This window comes from Equus przewalskii, chromosome 7, assembly GCF_037783145.1.
Source record: "Equus przewalskii isolate Varuska chromosome 7, EquPr2, whole genome shotgun sequence".
Taxonomy (NCBI): domain Eukaryota; kingdom Metazoa; phylum Chordata; class Mammalia; order Perissodactyla; family Equidae; genus Equus; species Equus przewalskii.
In genome coordinates this window covers 22861370-22883418 of record NC_091837.1, presented here as the reverse complement: position 1 = coordinate 22883418, position 22049 = coordinate 22861370, and the positions used below count along the sequence as shown (strand labels likewise).

The 22049-nt window shown below is 42.8% G+C and overlaps 1 protein-coding gene and 1 long non-coding RNA gene across 3 annotated transcripts in view; both read left to right on the top strand.

The window, feature by feature from the left end:
* The first annotated feature begins 701 nt into the window (after positions 1-701).
* LOC139084742 (uncharacterized) lies at positions 702-7257 on the top strand. Its single transcript, XR_011542425.1, has 3 exons — positions 702-804; positions 3258-3600; positions 6878-7257. It is a non-coding gene; the product is annotated as an uncharacterized lncRNA (long non-coding RNA).
* Positions 7258-8563: 1306 nt separating this feature from the next.
* ATP2A2 (ATPase sarcoplasmic/endoplasmic reticulum Ca2+ transporting 2) overlaps positions 8564-22049 on the top strand; it is a 58899-nt gene continuing 45413 nt past the window's right edge. For both annotated transcript variants that reach the window (XR_011542422.1, XM_070628980.1), the window contains exons 1-4: positions 8564-8837; positions 9519-9536; positions 9617-9699; positions 18336-18440. Coding sequence is in view for 1 of the 2 variants with exons in the window: in XM_070628980.1 (XP_070485081.1) it covers positions 8720-8837; positions 9519-9536; positions 9617-9699; positions 18336-18440 (324 nt within the window). In the remaining variant the exon portion in view is untranslated. The remainder of the gene's footprint in view (positions 8838-9518; positions 9537-9616; positions 9700-18335; positions 18441-22049) is intronic.

Here is a 22049-nt window from a genome sequence, read left to right as displayed (position 1 = left end):
GTACCTCTGGACTCCAGCATATAAGACACAGGACCTTACAATGGGTGTATCTGTTTCCAAATCAGGACATGATCTGGGTGGTGCAGGAGGACTGAGTGAATGAACAGGGCTGTCCCGAGGGCCGTGCGTGAGAGCATTTCCAATCAACCCCACATCTGCAGAGGGGTGGGAGATGGAGAGAAGCCCTGGCTGAGAGAAAGGAGCAAAAGGAATTGCAGAAAAGAAGGCAAGGGCTTAGGAAGAGAGGGGAAGTGTTGCAACTGAGAGATGCCAGAGCTGCTGCTTTCAGGGGAAGATGAAGGCTGGAGAGGGACGGGAGCAGACGAGGGTGTGCTGGGAGAGGACCGTTGCCTCAGCCTCAGCAGACTGCTGGAGCCAGATGGGGCTCATGATGCATCCTCTCAGATGGAATGGATCAGGCTTGTCAGACATGCTTCCCTCAGGATACACAGTGTCCCCCTGCCTCCCCCTCCAAAATCAGGAGAGAATCACAAGGTGACTTGGGAGGGCAGCCAACCTCCTGGGATCTTTTGTGAACTATCAGGTAACTACAGCAGGATCACAATAGGAGACCTAAACATGCCCCTGCCACCACCGCCCCCTTTTTTTCTATTGTGGGACATCAAGGGATTGAGCTGGTCAGCTTGGGAACAAAGATCCTATTCTAGGAATTTGTCCACTGCAACTCTATCCACTGCATTCACAGTCCTTGGATTTCTGCCCGACGGAAACTCTACCTGCTCACTGTGCTACCACTACTGCTAGAGCAACGCCCTGGCACCCGGTGGGGAAGGGAGAATCTGAGTAAGTCATCATTGAAAATTTAAATTGCATTTAATCACTGTGCATTTTTCTACAGGCTCAGGAGGCTGTATCATCTCTGCATTTTAAGCATTTTGCTGTTTAAGGTCTGAGCACCTTGGGGGTGAGGAAGGAGGGCAGTGGAGGAGAACTTTTGAAATCTTTCCACAAAAATCAAAGAACAAACTGACTGGAGGGAAAAATAGCTGCTATATTTAAACTACATTATCCCATCAGGGAGCTATGGTTTTGAAAACCATTCCACAGTACTTTGTTTGGCACTGCTGTATGGGTTTCTTTAATTTTTTTTTTAAAGGCAACTTTTTTTCCCAGAGCAGTAGTTGCAAAGGAAGTGAAGGGCCTCATTAGTTAATTTAGTAGATATGTACTGAATACATGTCCCACACTGTGCTAGGCACTGGGGACAGAAAGCAAATAAGGGAACAGAGTCCTCAAAGCAAATAATTATCATGCATTCCTTCATTACTGTGTGTCTTCTGAGTGCACAGGATCCCTGTTCGTCTGGAGTTTATAATCTGGTGGAAGAAGACGAACAGTAGACAAATGATGAGCACCATGAAAGAGGACTCTCCATATGTGTGTTTGCCTCTTTGCTTGTCCTTCTGCCCCAAATGCTGTTCTTCTCAGGTCTGAATATACAAATGGTGTATATTATTCTTGGCTCACTTCTCAGAGGAAGGTGTTCATCATACTGCCCCGCCCCCCACCTGTCACTCTCGCATGAGTCCAAGTGGCGAGGCCAGGTAGACAGTTGGGTATAGGAGTCTGGACATACAAGTGTGTATGTTATCAATATTTAGGTGGGGTTTAAAGCACTGGGCCTAAGGAAAGATTGCAGATAGGGAAGAATGTCAAGTCCTAAGTCCTGAGACACTCCACAGTTCAAGTTGAGTAGAAGATGGGGAGGCATGTGAGAAAAAGGCTGGAAAGGAGGCAGACCTGAGTTACTATACTATAGTTGAGTGATGTACAAAGTGCCGTGTGGGACACAGAAGAAGTAGCAACTAATTCTGGGTGGTGAGGATGGAAGTGATAGAAAGGGGCATTATAGGGGAGACTTCCAAGCTGGGATGGGATTTGAGCCTTTTGAAGGATGATTAGGGGTTCACCATGCAGATCCAAGTAGCAGGAACAGCCTGAGCAATGGGATGGAGGGACGGCTAATGGTTTATTCTGGCGGAAGCTTAGAATGGGAGGGGAGGTCGTGGTGGATATATGTCAGATGGGACTGAAAACTGCAACGGAACAATCCATGGCCTCTCCAAACAAGGTTTCCAGTGTCCTGTGCTGGTTACTTCTGCTTCCTCCATACCAGTTAGAGCTTTGACTTTCCTCAGTGAAGTGGACACCTTTTGTTTTGCCAACCCAACGTTCATTCCCCTCCTTCTGGTAACGGCACTACTATCCTTTGGGACATCGTTTTCCAGGGTGTGGGTCCTGAAATAACAGCATCAACATTACTTGGGGACTTGTTAGAAATGCAAAGTCTGGGCCTACCAGGTGGCGCAGTGGTTAAGTTTGCACATTCCTCTTCAGTGGCCCAGGGTTCGCCAGTTCTGATCCTGGGTGCAGACCTACGCACAGCTTGTCAAGCCATGCTGTGGCAGGCATCCCACATATAAAGTAGAGGAGGATCGGCAGCAGATGTTAGCTCAGGGCTAATCTTCCTTAAAAAAAAAAGAAAGAAATGCAAATTCTTAGGCTCTATCTCAGACCTACTGAATGAGAATTCTGGAGGCAGCGCCCAGCAGTCTGTATTTTCACGAGCCCTCCAGGTGATGTTGATGCACGCCAAAGTTTGAAAACCACTGCCTCAGGGAACCACTTCTTCCCCACTCTCAGTCCATGTAATTCAGGTGGGGCTGACCACAGTCTTTGCGTCCAGGGTGGGCACGTGACCCAGAGAAAATATTAGGCCTTTCTCTCCATTGAAATTGTTAAACTTGGTGCATTGTAAACTGGAGATGCTGGTGGCCATGTCTGCTCCCACCTGGAGAGAGCCCACATGAGACTAAAAAGCAAAGGAAAGTAGCAGAGCCAAGAAACAGAGATTCTCAGTGACTTTGTTTGAGCACCTAGATTAAGCTGTTCTGAATTTGGAGTCTACTCCCAATAAGTCCCTTTTTTATAAGCAGAAGCTAGTCAGTGGCTTTTTGACACTGAGCCATCAAAAGAGTGCTTATTAGTGGAGGCAGGGAGGCGAATTCTGGAAAAGACATTTTGTGAAGTTTGGTTAATTCTCAGATGTTAAAGTTATGCAGTAGTCCCCCCTTATTTGTAGTTTCAGCTACCCACGGTCCGCCACGGTCCAAAAATATTAAATGGAAAAATTCCAGAAATAAACAATTCACAAGTTTTAAATTGTGCATGTTTTTTGTTTGTTTTGGGGGTTTTTTTAGATTTTATTTTTTAATTTTTCCCTTTTCTCCCCAAAGCCCTCCAGTACATAGTTGTGTATATTTAGTTGTGGGTCCTTCCAGTTGTGACACGTGGGATGCCACCCCAGCATGCCCTGATGAGCGGATTCGAATGGGTGAAACCCCGGGCCGCTAAAGCAGAGCGTGCAAAGCCAACTACTCGGCCACGGGGCCGGCCCCAAATTGTGCACTGTTTTGAGTAGCATGATGAGATCTCTGCCAACCCCTCTTCTTCCCACCTGGAGCATATCGTCAGAGGGTCAATAGGAGCCTAATGCTATGTTGCAACGCCTACAACACTCACCTCACTTCATCTCATCATGTAGGCATTGAATCAGCTCACATCATCACAAGACGAAGGGTGAGTACAGTACAATAAGATTTTGAGAGACATTCACATAACTTTTATTACAGTATATTATACTTGTTCTATTTTATTATTAATTATTGTGACTCTCTTACTGTGCCTGATTTTTAAATTAAACTTTATCGTGTGTATATATATATATATATAGGAAAAAACATAGTATATATAGGGTTTGGTACTATCCATGGTTTCAGGCATCCACTGGGGGTCTTGGAATGTATTCCCCATGGATAAGGGGGGACTACTGTAGTTTGTGGACTTGTAGAAAAAGTGGTGGTCACTCAGCACTGGCATGTGTTCAGTAACACAAGCCATGCCAAACTGGACACATTTCCATGAAAAGATCACTAGAATGTGGACTTGGAGATTGTTGTAGACATTGTACCTAGATCTTAGCAACATGTTTGACAGTCTTCTCGTTAAGTGCTCATGGACAAGTAGAGAAATGTGGCCTAGATCATAATGCAGTGGACTGACATCCCATAATCACCTTAAATGATTCAACTTATATTAAATAATTATTTATATTAAATAAATTATTATTATATCTATTAAATAAATAAAAACAAAGAATTGAAATAGTGCAGACAATTCTACCCATCATTTCAGAGTCAGTAAGAGATGGCAGATGTGACTAGGTTGGACGGACTTAGTGCCCACCTGCCTCTCAATATAAAATCTTACTGTGCTAGTTCTGAGTCTAGTATGTAAATATGTATTTTTCACCTAACATGATTCTTAAGTCAAGCTGACTACATCAGGTGCTCGACTAAAAGAATGATCTGTTCCAATGCTGTATAATCAAGTATTATGGGAGATAAGGAGGCAGGAGAATGCATTATAAGACTTTCACTTTCCTGACTTTGGAACCTGTAGTCAAGTTGATTTATAGCAGTTGAACAACTAAATCCAGTTGATTGGTTATTTTCTAATCTGGAATGAATGTCTAGAAGTTCTGTTGTATAAAGACATAGAAGTCATAAGTCATGCTTATCAAATATGTGTGTAACCCAAGCGGAGGCATATAGCTAAAACATCACTTAAAGATGAAGACTCCAAAAGACCATAACAGACTGCAAAGATGGGCCAAAATGAACATAAGAACATCCCATCATAGTCAGAGTTCAGTGATTGGGTTAAAAAGAATCAACAGTGCAAGTACACGATGGGAAGATTTAACATGGCTATGGTTTATACATACAGGCCTCAGACTTGAGTTGATTGTTAACACCAATCAGCCATGCGTGGGGGAAAGCATCCACAACCAAGGTGGGCAGTGATAACTCCACTGTGAGACTGTGCCAAGACTTTTGTGTTCACTATTGGGTGTCTCCAGGACTGGACAATGAGGATGCCAAGGGGTTGCAGACTCCTGCTGTAGGAGGAACATCCAGGGACTAAACGGTTCTTTTCCATTGAGAAAATAGACTTTTATAAGATATCCTGAAATACTCAAAGCGATCTCACACAGAGGAGGGATAAAACTTATTCAAAGTTGTTCCAGAGGGTAAAACAAGAATCAATGTATAGGAGAAGTTAGTTAGTGGAAGGTGGATTCAGTCCAGAATGAGACTACTTTAATGATTAGAGCTGTCCAAATATGGAACAGACTGCCTCTTGCAATCTCCATGGCTTTACAGAAGGGCTGTAGAGGGCTGGGAAGTTGGCCGGGGCCTCTTTCAAAAGTCACTCTTTTCTATTGGGACTTTTCTGTCTGCCTAGCTTCTTAAACTAGCCTGCTTATTACCAGCTAATGTCCTCCTTTATTAATTCCTTTGTGGTTCTTTGATCAAATCATCCATCTTTCTGAATCACAGTTTCTCTTCTTTTTCCTCTCCCTGTCCTCAACTGATTGAGTGTAGCTGCAATCCTTGGTGAAAAATAGGGTATTTCTAAAAGCCATTCTTACTTTGTTTAACCTTGTTAATAGGAAGCATGTATACTTCATAAAATAAATTGAGCATAAGTTTCTTTTTACATAAGAGTGACTAGATCTTTCTGCTTTTGGGAGGTTGTGTTTATGCTAAATTTTGGCAACCTTTAAACAATAGTTTTCAGAGACACCAACAGGTTGAGGAACCAAGGGCATAATTGGTATGTGATGTAGAAGGGGCCAACTCCAGGCTAAAAATCACACTGTCTCAGGTTAAGGAGTATTCCAACCTCCAATAAATGGGAGACTTGCAAAGAACAGTCTAGGAGAGTGATGACACTGTGGCAACAGTACCAAAGAACTTACGCAGTACTCGTCTCTGAGAAATCTATAATACTGCCTAGCTTTGTATTTGTTTATTTGTTTTAAATCTGACTCACCTTCACAGCCATTCTCATGAAGCAACAGTTCAGAGGCCCTCCTGTTTATTTCACAAATTGGAAATCAGTGAACTTGAGTTCAGCAAAAATTTGCTGAGGCTTTCCCATGGCGAGGCCCTTTCCAAGTCCCTGATAGATGAGGGATCCTGGGACTCTTTCATTCACTCAAACAGTAGGCATTCAATAAATGACAAGTGTATAACAGGGACTGTTCTGCATCCTGAGGATGGACAAGCTAGACAAGCTCCTGTTCTCACGGAGCTTATAGCATAGTAACGGGAGACAAGGAGTAAACAGCTAAACAAAAATACAGTATCAGAGATAAGTGCTGTAAAGAAAATAAAACAACATTATAGCGAGGGTGACTTGGGAGGATAGCCACTTTAAGTAGTCAACCAAGACATCTCCGAGGAGGTGACACGTAAGCTGAGATCTAAATGATAAAATGGAATTAGGCACTCGAAGATGTGGGGAAGGACACTCAGTACAAAAGCTGAGGTAGGGAAGTCCTCAAGAAGCTCATAATCACACCAGAGGTGCTTAAAACCCCCAGCAGAGAGCGCACCATGGAACAGAGACCCAAAGCCAAACGCCCAAGATAATTTCCATGCTGAGAAAGGTAACAATCCTTCTGCCCATAGTGCTTCTATCATTGCTGAAAGAGACGAGGTGAGGCAGAAGACTTGGTTGGAAATGGTGCAGACCTGTCTCAGAGAGAAAAGAACCACCAGCCTTCCATTACCAGATCCCCACCGTGCAGCCACGTGTCCCTCCTGGAAGAGGCTCTAATCTTGTGACCTAACCAGTTTCCACCTTGTTTCTCTTCGTGCATTGCCATACACTAGAATTCGTTTCGTGTAGGGTTTTGTTGGTCCTTTTCCAAGTATCAATCAAACCTGCAAGCCTGCCTCCGCTCCTTGGAAATAATTAAAGAAATGACGTGCCTGATTTTTTTCAGCTGGGTAATACACTGTGCTTTGCATCTGTTGAAGAAATGCATCTCAAGTCCTGAGGCTGAACCATCTGGGACAACTGAGGCGATTTTTGCTCTGTTTTGGCTCATGTGGATGGTACACTGTTGCCAAATACAAAAGTGGACTAAATGGTCATTCTGCGACATACTCCCTTAAGAATGCTGCTCTTTGTGATGCGAATACGTTCACCTTTTGTTCATGAATTCAACGCAAAGTTCCCTTCCCCTGTTAAGTAGTCTAATTTCTTTATATTGGCAAAATTCCCTTTACCTTGCTGTTACCTAGGTTTTGTACAGACCTCACGAGCAAATTCTGTGTGGCTCAAGAATAGGTTTTTGATTAAAGTCTTTTTCTATTGAGAAAAGTGGGAATCTAGAAAATAGCCTTGATCTTAACGTCCAAGTGAAGCACCTTCTAGCACAATTGTCGCTGCTACTTAGCAGTTACAGTAGCATAACCTGTGACTTCTATGGAGACATGCATTAAAGGCTGTGTGGGCTCTTAAAAATAAAATAAACCCCTCCTCCTCCCCCGCAGTGGGATTTCCTCAGGCAGGGAACAGAACCCGCTGGGGAAGGGCTGATATTTGCATGCGGTGGCGCGCTCGGCTGGGGGTGTGGGATGCGGTGTTCTCGAGGCAACAGATGAGGGATTTTGGCCGTGTGGGAAGTGAACTGCGGAATTCCTCCCCTTGGCTCCTGAGGGGAGCTCTGAAGGAGACAGATTAGGATGCAGAGAGCGGCCTGGAGGCGGAAGGCGAGGGGGCGAGCCAAGGACACGAGCCCGAGCGCGCTTCGGGGAGGCTCGCGCGGACCCAGTTCCCAGGCTCCTCGGCCTCGCCCTCCCAGCCACCCGCCCCGGCCCGAGGCCGACCCCAAAGGGCCGGCGGTTCCCTAGGGACGGCGAGCGCAGGGAGCCCAGCGTGAGACCTTCACCCCCGGGTTTGCCGTCTGCGGGTGGGTGGGGATTGAGAACTGCACGAGCGGAACAGGGACCCGGGGCTCGCCCTCCCAGCGCCCGCCGAACCTCCAGCCGCACGAGCGCTACGCGGGCGCGGCGTGGGACGCGCCGGCCTCGATCCGGGTTCCTGGAGGCGGCGCGCGGGAGGGGGCGGGGCCTGCGCGGCCGCGAGGGCGCGAGTCGCGCGGGAGGGAGGGAGGGAGGGAGGGAGCGGGAGGGGGCGGAGCCGCGCCGCCCGCGCCGCGCTGGGCCCTCTCGGCCAATGAGCGGCGTCCACATGCCGCGGCGGCGGCGAGAGGGGAGGCAGCGGCCGATAAATGCTATTAGAGCAGCCGCCGCGGAGCCGTCCCCGACGCCACCTCCTTCTTCTCCGCCGCAGTTTCCTCCGCCGCTGTCGGGGGTGCGGAGCTGGGGGAACAGGTCGAGCGCGCCACGCGCCACCCAGCCGGCTCGCCTCCCTCGCTCGGTTCCGCCCTCAGGGTCGGCCGGGCGCCCCCTCCTCCGGCCGGGCGGGGCCGCGAATCACCTCAGGAGAGCGAGGAGGGGGCTCGGGGGCCGCGGCCTGCGCTCCGGGCGGGCGGTTGAGGGCGAAGGAGGGCCTCCCTTCTGACGAGGGGAGGGAGAGTTGGTAGCCCCCCGCCGCCCACCGCAGCCCGGGCGGGCGCCGGCAGCTGGAGGGGCGGTTGTCTGGGGGAGGGGGCGCGGGGTGATTCAGCGCCCGGGGAGGCGGAAGCGGCCGGAGGCGGAGGGGCGAGGCCCGGTCCGCGCCTGGGCGCCCGGGGTGGCACGAGCCCGCGGCCCGAGTGCGAGGCGGAGGCCAGGAGGCCGCGGGCACGGGAGGCGAGGCCGGCCGGGCCCCCGCAGCCATGGAGAACGCACACACAAAGACGGTGGAGGAGGTGCTGGGCCACTTCGGCGTCAACGAGAGCACGGGGCTGAGCCTGGAGCAGGTCAAGAAGCTCAAGGAGAGATGGGGCTCCAACGGTAGGTGCCCGGCGCCGGGCTGCGGGGCCCCGCGCGGCCGGGCGCGGGCCTGAGAGCCAGGGAAGATGGCTGACCGGGCTCCACCTCGTGGGGCTCGGCTCCGCGCCCGCCGGGGCTGCAGGCGGCGGGGAGCCCGCGCCGGCCCCGCGGGAGAGGGGCTGCAGGCGGGGGCGTCGGGCCGGGGCCGCCCCCTTCTCGGCCCCCGCGGGGGCCCCCTGGACGGGACCGGGGACCCCGCTCGCCTCCGGCTCGACGGCTTCGCACCGGCAGCCGCCGGCCGGGGAGGGAGGGACGCGTCTCCGCGGCCGGGTCGTCGCCCGCCGGTTTACGAGGCGTCGCTGCAGTTGAGAATGCCGCCGAGCGCGCCCGTGCTGCCCGGAGCTACGGTGGCAGGAGTGACAGGCCTGGGACGACTCCTAGTTCCGGAGCCCCGTTTGCGTGGCCATGACACCTTACGCTTCGGGGTAGACCTGAGGCCGTGGGTTACGACGAGTATTGCATATTTTCTCGGGGTACCATTTTAGCATGGTTTCCATTAAAAATGGTTGAAAGTCATCTGTCTAGGTGTGTCTTTCAAAGACAGCGATGATTTTAGGAATTCTTTTTAGAAAGATAGAGTGCTAACGTGTTTTTTTCCCCCCCCTCTGGACACGTTGCCTGGCGAATTTCTACATCCTGCAGAGTTACCGGCTGAAGAAGGTGAGCGATCTGAACGTGTTCTTCCCCCGCTTTGTGCTGATGTTAAGATGACGTTTACAACAGATGTTTGTTTCTAACAGGGAAAACCTTGCTGGAACTTGTGATTGAGCAGTTTGAAGACTTACTAGTTAGAATTTTATTGCTGGCAGCATGTATATCTTTTGTAAGTATAAAGAAATTTATTTTGTCTCCAAAAAGTTGGGACCGTTCCATAGATGAAAAGCGGGGAAAGTAATGTCTATTGGATGAGAACATTGTATTTGCAGGTTTAAGCCGGGTCTCCATGCTTTTTTTCTTTTTAAACTTAAGTATTTTAAAATTATAAATAAAACACTTGAAGCCGTTCGTGTACAGAAGATAAATGGATGCCTGACGTTTACGGTGCAGTTGGAAACAGTTCCTGAAGGCAGCAGGGTCTTCTAAATTCTTGTGGTTTATCAGGTTTTAATATCAAAAAGTTCTTTATCGGAAGGCCTTTTCTGTTTTGGGTTCTTCCATTGTGTAAGATCCTACTGACATGATGTTAGGCTCTTCGTAGTCTGTAAATAGAACTTACAAAAGGAATATTGCAGTTGCTCTCCCTTCCTGGTAATGGCAAGGTGACAGTTGTTTCTGACAGTGACAAGAATGATGACAGCAGTGATGGCACCACTGTTGACCAAATTTGGTCACTGACCTTTAGGGTGGTATATTTATCTAAATTAGACCCCTGTCTTGAGTGACTCCTAGCTTGAGAGAATAAGGTTCAGTATGTTGGTTCTAGATCTTAAAAGAAAAAAAAACCTATAGTGTTTTTCTTGTTTTGTATGTGCTTACCTGCTTGAGTCCTATATGGTTGCTAAGAAACTGGTGAAATGCAAAGAGCTATGGAAGAAAGGTGAATGGGGGTTGATGAGGATATTTCCACGGTATTAATATTTTTTTGTTGTTCCATATTAATTTTTTATGGCATTTTTTGTTGGGCAGTGGATTTCTTGGTAGTTTTTCTTAAAGTGGTCATGAATAGGACACAGATGTTCCTAATCCTAACAGTGTGAGATGCCTTTTGTTCTTAAATTATCTTTTGTTCTTAAATTACAGCATATTATTATAAAACCATTCTGGGAAGTGAAATTCACCCAGTGCAGTACTTTTTTCAGGCCTGGCAAAGTTGACATAGCTTCAAGGTTTCGTTTTTCTATGTTTGTACGTATACAAGCCCCAGGGCTTGCGTCAGTCTTTATGACCACCATGGAGGGCTCTTTTGACGACTAACTATTCGAAGCAGTGGGCATTTCTTTAGGTGAGGGGAAAAAAATTGGCAACAGACGAACTTTTTTGGAGTAATTTTTGGAGTAATTTACACAAATTACGCTTGAGACTTTAATATATTGTGCCATGTTAGCCAAATGATGTGCAGCCATTAATAATTCAGTCCACAAATCTTTTGTATGGTTTTCGTTGCATAAAATTAAGAGAGTGTCATAGCAAACCATTCAGCATCCTGGATTAATCACTCCATATCTCTTACATGTCTCTTTTCTTGATTTACACCCCACCCCCAACTTCCCAACCCCCCCGGAAATGGCTGCTGCTTTACCAATTAAGAGTAGAGCCGCCGTTGGGTTAACTAGTTTCAATAGATTGTCATGGGGCCAAACAAATGATATATTTGGGCTAGTATGTTTAAGCTGGCTATGTAATTCTGAAATAGTCTCAGCTTTAGTAGTTAAAATAACTGGGGTTCATTAAGGTCATCAGGGACCTCCTAGAAGTTAATCAGCTGATGAGTACAAGTCAGAGATAAAATAAATTTTTGAGTTATTCTGTGTGTGTTGTGACATCAGTGCATTATTTCCAATAAACAAGCTATTGACTGCTTGAGTTGTATAGGATCTCTTGAGGGGCCAGTTTGACTTTATATTAATATTTTGAATTAATGATGCGTGTGATTTTTACTTTGAAGTAAGGAGTTAGTTTCTAGGCATTTTCAAATGGGTTTTGAATGCTTTCGTTTTGTTAGAAGGTAGGATGTTGGTTTTCTGTAGTTTTTATAGAGCTGTATTTTGGAGTTGCAGTTTGAGATACCTTTTTGGTGCAACTACTTGGAGTTATTATTTGGGAAATGAACTATGTTACATTTTTACTCTATGGGTTGCTAAACAGAAAAATAATAAATGTTTAGAAATACTGTTACTTAATTTGCTTGAGTTGTTTGATCAAGAGTGCGGATATAAAACCTGTTGATTTTCTTCACCTGGGCTTGGCACTGCTCCTACTGTGTACTTGACCTTTTCATTTCTTTATCTTTTGAAAGAGCACTGAGTCTTTTGGTGTAGTCAATTTATTTCTATTAGTTTAACCAGAGAAATATGGGGGAATATTCATGTTATTTTGGAGAAGTGAGTAGGCAGTTCTTATATGTACATGATATATCATCAAGTTTTGCTCAAGTTAAAAAGAAATATTAGGCTTTAGTGATTTAGTTCAAATGTCAAACTAAGTAGTAAACTGTTAACCACAGTTAATATTTTGCAGTGGCAGAAAGTAGGAAACTGCATTAATGTTTTACACTTGTGGCCTGTGGGGATAAAGTTTAATTAACTTGTAATTAAATATTGTAATATTCACCCAAATAGGTTTTTTTAATTGAGGTAACATTGGTTTATAACATTATGTAGATTTCAGGCGTGCGTCGTTAGAATTCAGCTTCTTTGTACAGTACATCATGTTTACCCCCAAAACTCTAGTTTCCATCCTTCACTGTAAAATGTCCCCCTTTACGTCTTTCACCCTCCCCTCACCCCTCTTCCCCTGTGGTAACCACAAATCTGTTCTCTGTATGTGTTTGTCTGGGTTTTTTTTTTTTTTTAAATCCTCTACATATGAATGAAATCATAAGATATTTGTCTTTCTCCATCTGACTTATTTCACTTAGCATAATACCCCCAAGATCCATCCATGTCGCAGTGGCAAGATTTCCTCTTTTTTTAAGGCTGAGTAGTAGTCCTGTCTGTGTGTGTGCGCACGCGCGTGCGTGTGTGTTTATACATCTTTATCCATTCATCCATCACTGGGCACCTAGGTTGTTTCCATGTCTTGGCTATTGTGAATGATGTTGCAATGAACATAGTGGTGCATATACCTATTTGAATTAGTATTCTCATATTCTTTGGATAAATACCCAGAAGTGGAATAGCTTGATCATATGGTAGTTCTATTCTCAATTTTTTGAGGAACCTCCATACTCCTTCCCATAGTGGCTGCATCAGTTTACATTACCACCAGTGGTGTACAAGGGGTCTGTTTTCTCCATATCCTCTCCGACACTTATTTCTTGTCTCTTTAATAGTAGCCATTCTGATGGGTATGAGGTAATGTTTCACTGTGGTTTTGATTTGCACTTCCCTAATAATTTAATGATGTTGAACATCTTTTCATGTGCCTGTTGCCCATCTGTATATCTTCTTTGGAAAAATGTCTGTTCAGATCTTCTGCACATTTAAAAAAAATTTTTTTTTTTTTTTTAAGTCATCTGGTTTGGAAGAAGTGTCTCCCTTCACTTATGAAGTAACATTAGAAATTCCTTAATTTGACCTTCAGGAGCTTCTTTCCTTTTGCGTTGTCTTCCTATCCTCCTTGCTCACCAAATTTGCTCTTCGTATAACACATCATGTACTTGCTTAACTGGAATGCTTGTCCTTTCCTCTTTTTCATTGCTTCATTAGGTACTTATTGAGCACTTGGTACATGGCACAGACACTGGGGATACTGCATCCAGCAAAATAAATAAAATCTCTTACCTGGAGCCGACATTCTAGTGGAGACAGATAATAAACAAGCAAAATATATAATAATCTGTTGGACGGTGATGCACTGTGGAGAAAAATAAAGTGGAGGAGAGTGGTGGTTGGTGGTGGAATAAGGGAGTATGGGGAGGGGAGTACAGTTTTCAAATAGAGTCAGAAAGGCCTCTAAGAAGGTGACATTTGACAAAAGACCTTGAGGAGGTGAGCATGAGGACCATATTTCTCTTCTCTGTCTGAATCGTGAAGTCCTCTGGTATCACAATTTGGATAAGTTTCTCTACCCTCCACCCCCATTTCCCTACCTCAGCTACTTAAGTTGACTGTAAAATGCTAATAAAACTTTCTTAGACCAAGGCACTTCTCAACTATTCACTTCCATGTAAATAATTTGTCTTTTCTTATTGGACCTTTTAAAGGGATTCTTAATTGCTTTAGGAGCCTAGGTTATTGCGTTTGATATAACAGATATTTGGATGAGTTTGTGTTGGTAGCATTTTCAAAATATGAGCTCCATTTACTTTGGTTTTCTCAGAAGAATATATTCAAGAAGTATTTGGTAACGTGTTATGTAGTGACTTAATTTCGTATTTTAAAAAAAGGATAGGGGGCTGGCCCCGTGGCCGAGTGGTTAAGTTCGCGCGCTCTGCTGCAGGCGGCCCAGTGTTTCGTTGGTTCAAATCCTGGGCACGGACATGGCACTGCTCATCAAACCACGCTGAGGCAGTGTCCTGCATGCCACAACTAGAAGGACCCACAACAAAGAATATACAGCTATGTACTGGGGGGCTTTGGGGAGAAAAAGGAAAAAAATAAAATCTTTAAAAAAAAATAAAAATAAAAAATAAGAAAAGGATAAAATGGGGCCTGGCCCCAGAGCTGAGTGGTTAAAGTTCTGCGCGTTCCACTTCAGCGGCCTGTGTTTGTGGGTTCAGATCCTGGGTGTGGACCTTCCCCCCTCACCAGCTGTGCTGTGGAGGTGTCCCACATGGAAAAAAATGGAGGAAGATTGGCACAGATGTTAGCTCAGGGCAAATCTTCCTCAGCAAAAAACAAACAAAAGGAGGGGGTGGCCTAGTGGTTAAATTTGGCACACTCTTGTTCAGTGGCCTGGGTTTGATTCCTGGGCACAGACCTACATCACTCCTCTCAGCAGCTGTGCTCAGCTGTGCTTGTGGCGGCTCACATAGAAAACAGAGGAAGATTGGCAACAGATGTTAGCTAAGGGCAAATCTTTCTCAGCAAAAAAAAAAGGGGGGGAGTTGCATAAAATGGGTAGTTTACTGATTGGTTTAACTGATTTATTTAGAGTCTTTAAAATATGGCTTGAGAGGAGAAGACAGGTGCCGGGGTTTTTTGTTGTTGTTTTGAGGAAGATTAGCCCTGAGCTAACTACTGCCAGTCCTCCTCTTTTTTTGCTGAGGAAGCCTGGCCCTAGCTCACATCCGTGCCCATCTTCCTCTACTTTATATGTGGGACGCCTACCACAGCATAGGGTGCCAAGTGGTGCCATGTCCGCACCCGGGATCCGAACCAGCGAGCCCCAGGCCGCCGAGAAGCGAAACGTGCAAGCTTAACCGCTGCGCCACCGGGCCAGCCCCTTGTTTTAAAGAAGATTGTATTCTCAAATCTGAAAACATTGAAAAATGTTTCTACATAAGCTTTGTGTCTGAATCAGAAAAGAATGTAGTCTAATTCATAGAATTTTTTTTAATGGTTGTATTTGTTTCCCACCCCAGAAAATTGCCGTAACACTTGTGATGCTTTTTTCATTCTTGCGAAAAGCCTAATTTCCATTTCCTCTTTAAAAAAATTTTTTTGATGTAAATTTCTTCATTCATTATTGAACAAGTGTTTGAGTGCCCAAAGGCATCGCAAGTTTCTAAGGATACAAGGAGGACTGCAGCCCAGGCCCTGTGTCTTAAAAATGTGCTTGTGATTGCTCTCATTTTCTTTTTATTCTCTCAGTAATAGCTCAGCACATTATCCCAACATGTAGATAAGATAACTGACTCACAGTACCAGGATTGTCTCCCAGTTTATACCGGAACATGCCTTTTTACCTTGGATTAAAATTTACTTTATTCATTAAACTCTGCTTTCCAGCATCTTTTGGCTGTCCTGTCAGAATTTTTACTGTGCTGAACCAGAGACCAGTCTTACAGATAGAAATTAGAAGATAAACTGCTACCTTGTTTAAGCAGTTTAAATTGTAGTTGAGGGTTCGTTAGCAAGTGATTACTTTGAATAGGATTGGCAAGTTTGAAACTTTGAACTTGCTGGAGAATATAAGCCCCGGAAGACAAGTAATGTTAATAGATTAATATTGCAAAGTAATGGGAAGAAGAAACACTGTTATCCCCAAATTATACTGCAGTAGCCTTTTCTTCCACTTTCCTTTGATGTTGATGCGCAGTTGGTTACCTTTTTGCTGTCTTAATGTTTAAATTCATGTACTGCCACTTAGGGTCTTGTACCGTGTATGAGATTTTGTTTCATTCATTCATGATCTATTCAATAAATATGTAGTGAGCATCAACTGTGTACCAGAGACTCTTCTAGGCCCTTGAGGATACCACAGTGAACAAAAGGCAATCCAAACATAATCCTTTGTGTTCAACCTATTCTCTATTTTAGAAACATTTCCCCCCTCTCCTGTGTGAATATATTTTGTATAACTTCTGGTAAACCATAATTATGAACTGACTGCACTATAATGCCAATAAGGCATCTTGCTTTTCAGTAATAATGTGTCACTCATCTAATTTTCCTCTGTCCCCTTCCCCATCTTGTGGAGTCTTTGATTTGTCAGCATCATCTTCCTCCCTTCACAGGAGAGGTTTTCTTTTCGGTAGAACAAAACCATGAAGGACTGCACAGTGTGATTTGAACATGATTGGCTGGGTTGGTTCTTACCAGTTAATGAAATATGATTGATCTTTATTTTGGGCTGTAGCATTCAGTTCTTTGGGTTTTTTGTGGTTTCAAAATAGACATTTTTCAGAAGTGTTCAGGAAATTGTTGGTTGTTAATTTTAAACAGGTTCAGCACCATCCTTCCGTGCTAAGAGATTTGCCCCTGGTTTCTCTTCAGGCAGTAATTGGTATATCGGTAGAAACTTCAAATAACTATGAATGCTTGCTTGTTACACCTAAACATTTAAAGTCATGTAGTGGAAGGAATGGCGACTGCATTGTACAGATTAGGATTACTACATTATTAACGAATACCACTTGTGCAAAGAGACCACACATTTCTTAAAAAGTAGAGGTTTACTCTGATAATCCTGTCACTGCTTGCCTTAGCCTTTTCCTTTGCTCCAGCTGTTAGGGGATATTGCGTTGTTTGTTCCTCAGGCCTAGCTGCCAAGAGGGAAATTCATACCCCCTTTAACAAGGTGTGAAGCTTATCTTAAATTGCTAATGCCTCACTGACCTTTTGGAAAGGTCCTAGTTACTCTTCAGTTGAGCATTTTTTCTCCCCCAAGAGCTAATTAAGTTTCTTATTTCTGATATGCTCTCTTTGGCAAATGTTTGAAAGTCTAGTATCAAAACAGCTGTGATCTTGCATCTATCAAAATTTATAACTTCCTAGAGAAGTTTTTATTCTGGCATTAGGCCTGACCTTAACACCAGGAATTCCCTGTTGAAAGCTTGCAGCAACATTTATATTCATTCTGGTTTTCTGCCTACCCAGACTTATTAGCTGTCAGTGGTGATTGGCATCTATCAGGACCTGCTCCTGGTGTCTCCTGGGTCTTTCCTGCTCAAATTGCTATTTCTTGTTAATTCATCATTACCTTCTTTTACTTGGAAAATTTATCTTGGGCCTTGCCTTAAGCATCTTTCTGGTTATTTGCTATTTGTGTAAAAGCTCACTTTATAATATTCCACTGAGTACAAACAGTATTTATATAGTATTCCACTAAGTACAAAAGTCGATGGTTTCATTATTAACAGAAATCATATCTGACAATATTAAAAAGTATCAAAAACAGTTCTTTCATTGTTTGCCAAATAGATCTTTTAAAGGAAAGGTTCTGTTGTGAAATATGCAAACATTTTAGGCAATGTGAAAAAACAAAGGCAAATCTTAACTGTAAGATTGACTCATTAGATATGTTTAACGTCTTTTCTGGATTGGCAGTTTTCCACAAAAATTGGTTGTTACATTTTTAACCATTTAGATGACTCTCTTACTATATTCTTGATTATTATTTTGAGATTCATTGTGTTGGATTCTCTCTTACCACCTTAGGGTTGCTTATTTAGGAAGTACAGTGTGGCTCTCTTAACTTGCAGCTTTTAAATCTTAAAGATAGGGTTGTCTGAGCCAGGATTTCTCTGCTCATTTTTCTTGGGGCAGTGTTCTGTGTCCAGTTATAACATTTTTGGACTTATGTCATCTCTAAAGTTCTGTATTACTGTACTAGATGTCATATGGAGGATCACCTTCAAGATACATTCCTGATTGTGGAACAACCTTGCAGTAGTTCTGAGATGACCTTCAGCAATGCTGCTGAAAATAAGTGGTGCATTAAGTTTATATACTCTAAAATTTTGAGTCAGTGATCGTTATTTTTACTATGAATTTGTGCCACATGGATATTGTTTGATACAGGTATTAACCAAATCATCCAAGTTGTTGATGATCACCTTTAACAAAATCAAGAATTTAAGTTTTCTTTCTTCTGAATATATACATATAAAATGAATGGGATTTATTTCCCCAAAAGTATTTTATTTGAATTTTGAAACGGAATTGTTACATGAAAAAATAAATTAGCTCTTAAGGGTATTGTTAAGAAGTTGTATAGTTTTGATTCTGAAGAATTATTATGAACAAGACATAAGCTGGTTATTTATGTTGTTACATTTTGCCACCATTTGTTTCCAGGGATGGTAAGAAAAGAGATTTTTTATATCATAATTCCTTTAGTGCAAGCCACTTCTGTTATAGTAACACTGAGCCTAAAAACAAATTACAATTCTAACACATGCCATTTCTCTTTTAGGTTTTGGCTTGGTTTGAAGAAGGTGAAGAAACAATTACAGCCTTTGTAGAACCCTTTGTAATTTTACTTATATTAGTAGCAAATGCAATTGTGGGTGTATGGCAGGTAAGCAAAAATTCCTACAGTGCTAAATTTAGTAGTTTATGTAAATGATTTAAACTAAGTTAACCTTTCTGTTACCTATTTTTCCCGATGTGTTGACTAAAAGTATCTCTAGAATGTCTATGTGTGTTTTGGGGGGTTTTCCCGTTAGTTTATTTAATGGCAAAATTTTAGACTTCTCATGCATATATACTCTGCTGTTAAAATTGCTCATCCTTCATGGTAGCAAGGAGTTAAGAACATTGAATGAGAGAAGCTACTTAAGGAAAACCAGAAAATTTGAGAGCCAGTATCTGTCTTGATGTTTCCTAGCTGCTTCCTGTGAAAAACTTTGTGAACTCAATGTCGTTTTTATTCTCCTTAGATTTTTTCCTGTGGGTGGATGGGTTTAACTATAGAAATTGTTTAAATCCTAAATTGTTTTCCCTTTAGACATATTCCTGGCTGTCTTCCCTCAATTGTCCAGGCCTCTCTTACTTACAGAATGGAAGCTAATTTACTACAGAAACATAATGGAATTCCTCCCTCCCACTGCCCATTCACATATCTGCAGATACCCAGAACTTTTCTAGGACTGTTGATCTATTTGATTTTTTTGAAAATGTTTTAACAGACTTTGAGACTATACTTCAGATTCATTTTAAGTACTGATCTTTTAGGTTTCTGATGGATATAGTTACCCCTTTGAGGACTAAAATTGAGTGCATCTATCGTTCTTAATGTGGAAACATCTTATAAACATAATCCTGTTGAAATTGTTATCTTCTGACCTTATTAATAAACCCTGAAGATCTTCGTGGTGGGCTTATATGGAAAAATGGCCTACTTAGAAGAAAATTTTAATTGTGCTGTATTCCTATTTTGATTTTTTTGTAAGAAATTTGCTTATATTTAATTAGAAATGGTCCTCTTGTGAATAATTTAGGCAAAAGAAACAATACACAGCAGTAGATTGTTCTTTTCAAACTAGTCTTATGTATTTTTTAATTAAATTTATGCTAGTTATGTGGTAGATACTTCATGTACATTCCCATTTCATCTTTACAGTGATCTTATAAGGCAGGTGATATTCCCATTTGACAGATGGTGACATTGAGCTTCAGAGTGATTAAGTGACTTATCAAAGGTCATACAGGTAGCTCATAGAGTATCTGAGTTTTGAATCCAGGCCTAGGCTGATCTGAATTCCAAAGTAAAATTTTACAGCAGTTTTCGCAGGACTTTTATAATGTCTTAATTTAAAAAAAAAAATTCTTAGGTTTTAATCCTATTTATGTAGTATACAGAATAGAATGGACAATACTGAAAGGTTCTTGCCTTCTGGAAGTAAGGGAAATGATAGTTATTTTGTAAGGTAGTATTGGGAGTGGGGTGGGCACATGTTTATGATCAGTGTTATCAAGTAAAGATTTTAAAAGAAGGTGACAAGCCGTTGGGAACTATAGAGAAATAGAGTTTTGTGTGTGAAGGCTGGGGAGAATATTCCAGAGAGGGAGTGGCATGAGTGGAAAGGTACAAGGTGAGCAATTTTGGTTTGAGTGGAGGAGGTGGAAGTTTCGAACTGTTAGGTCCTCTAAGTTATGCTTTTGTTGATAGTAAGTTAGGCATACTTATATTTCCCTGAGTTGACGTATTTTTGATGTAACCTATTGGAATCTATGATCGTTCGCTTCCCTTTCCCACCCCCTACACTCTTAATGTTCCTTTTGATAGTTTGAGTTAGAGGGAGGGCTGTTAAGTGATTTTAATTGGCATCCTTGTCCTTGGTATCTGAGAGAATTTATCTTGTAAGTTTGTGCTTCTAATTTAAATGGACCGTTGTTAGTTTTTAGTAGGAGCCAAATAGACTGCTCCTGGGATGTCTCCTTAACCTTGAGCATCCAGTTATGAACTGTCTGACATGACTTGAAGGAGAAAGGAAATAAGACTGCCATAATTCATAAATTGGGCGGGGGAGGGGGAGTCCTGTGCAGAAAGTGGTTTCAAATTTGATTAACTGAATGGCAACAACACTCAGAATTTGTTCTTTCCACAATCAGTAACATTTGAACTTAATATGAAGGACCTTTAGGAGTAACATTAATTAAGGTTAAATATCCTAACATTGCTGTTAATTATAAAGTGATGCAGATATGCTCATTCTTTCAGCAGATCTGATAGGGGATTAAAATTACTATTATGAATTTCCAAAATTTAAGGTTTCCTAGACTCTTTCAGGGATGCATACACAAAACGTGAGACACACATGCTGTTAGCTTTCAGGTTTGTGTCATCTAAGTTCTCTTTAAGCAGGTCTAGAGATTTTTCACAACAGACTAATACTCTTACAACAAGGTGAGAAATGAGATCACATGGTACTGCGTTTGTATTCTGTTCAAGTAGAGGTTAAATTGAAGAGCTTCAGATTGGAAGGCAAAAATGTGAGAAATAAAAGAATCCTTTCCTTTGTCCATTGAGTAACCTCACCTGGGCGTGCACTTCGTAGATTCACCCCTTGACATCTTTTTTCTTCTTCTTTTTGTTCTCTGCAAAGCCCCCCAGTATCACAGTTGTGTATATTCTAGTTGTAGGTCCTTCTGGTTCTGTTATGTGGGACGCCACCTCAACATGGCTTGATGAGAGGTGCCATGTCCATGCCCAGGATCCGAGCTGGTGAAACCCTGGGCCACCAAAGTGGAGTGTGCAAACTTAACCACTTCGCCATAGGGCCAGCCCCCGCTCCTTGACTTCTAATTGTTTACTCTCTAAAAGGAGAGAAGACAAATTTGTCATATGAGCTTTTCTTTGTTTCTTGTTTTCCTTAAAAGAACTTTGCTATAGCTTCCCCCTCCCCGCAACATGACTCATTTGGGTTCTACATCTTTCATCTTGAAATTAGGAAAGAAAACCTGTGTGGCTGAGTCTTGATATGTTTGTATATCGTATTATGGTAAACATGGCATGTGACTGGCAGTCCTGTGATGATATTCCAGCTATTTGTTGGTCATTACCACTGGAGAGAGATTTCTTAGAGTTTGTGAGATTAACCTGATTTTAATTCATCACTCGCAGCATTTACTATGTGCCAGAACAGTCTAAGCATTTTACATATAGCTTGTAAATCTTCACAACACTTGAAGTTTAGGTGCTATTACTGTCCTGGTTTTGTAGGCAGTAAACTTGGTTTTGTAAGCAGTAACTTATCCACGATCACGTAGCTGATGAGTGGAAAAGCCTAAATGAACCCAGGCAGCAGGCCCAGGCCATCGTCTTTCACATGAGACAGGATCGATTTAAATGGTATGGGTGTGGCTGGAGGTGATGGCATGTTTCACAGCGTGCTTAAGGACAGCAGATTCTGTAACTGCTTTTTCCCATTACGATTTTATCCCCTTACCCTTCTTAGGGTGCTTATTTTTTAGTTTTTAATAAAAAATCATGAGAGCTTAGTGTTTATCAACAAAGATGTGAATTGTTTACTATAAATGCCATTGACCTGCTTCTCTTTTGTCTTTTTTATTTATTTATTTATTTATTTATTTAGATTAGAACTCTACGGTTTAATTCCTTGGGCTAGAAATACTTGCAGTGGCAGGCATATGTTAACTACTTTTACCTTCTTTTTTCTTTTTT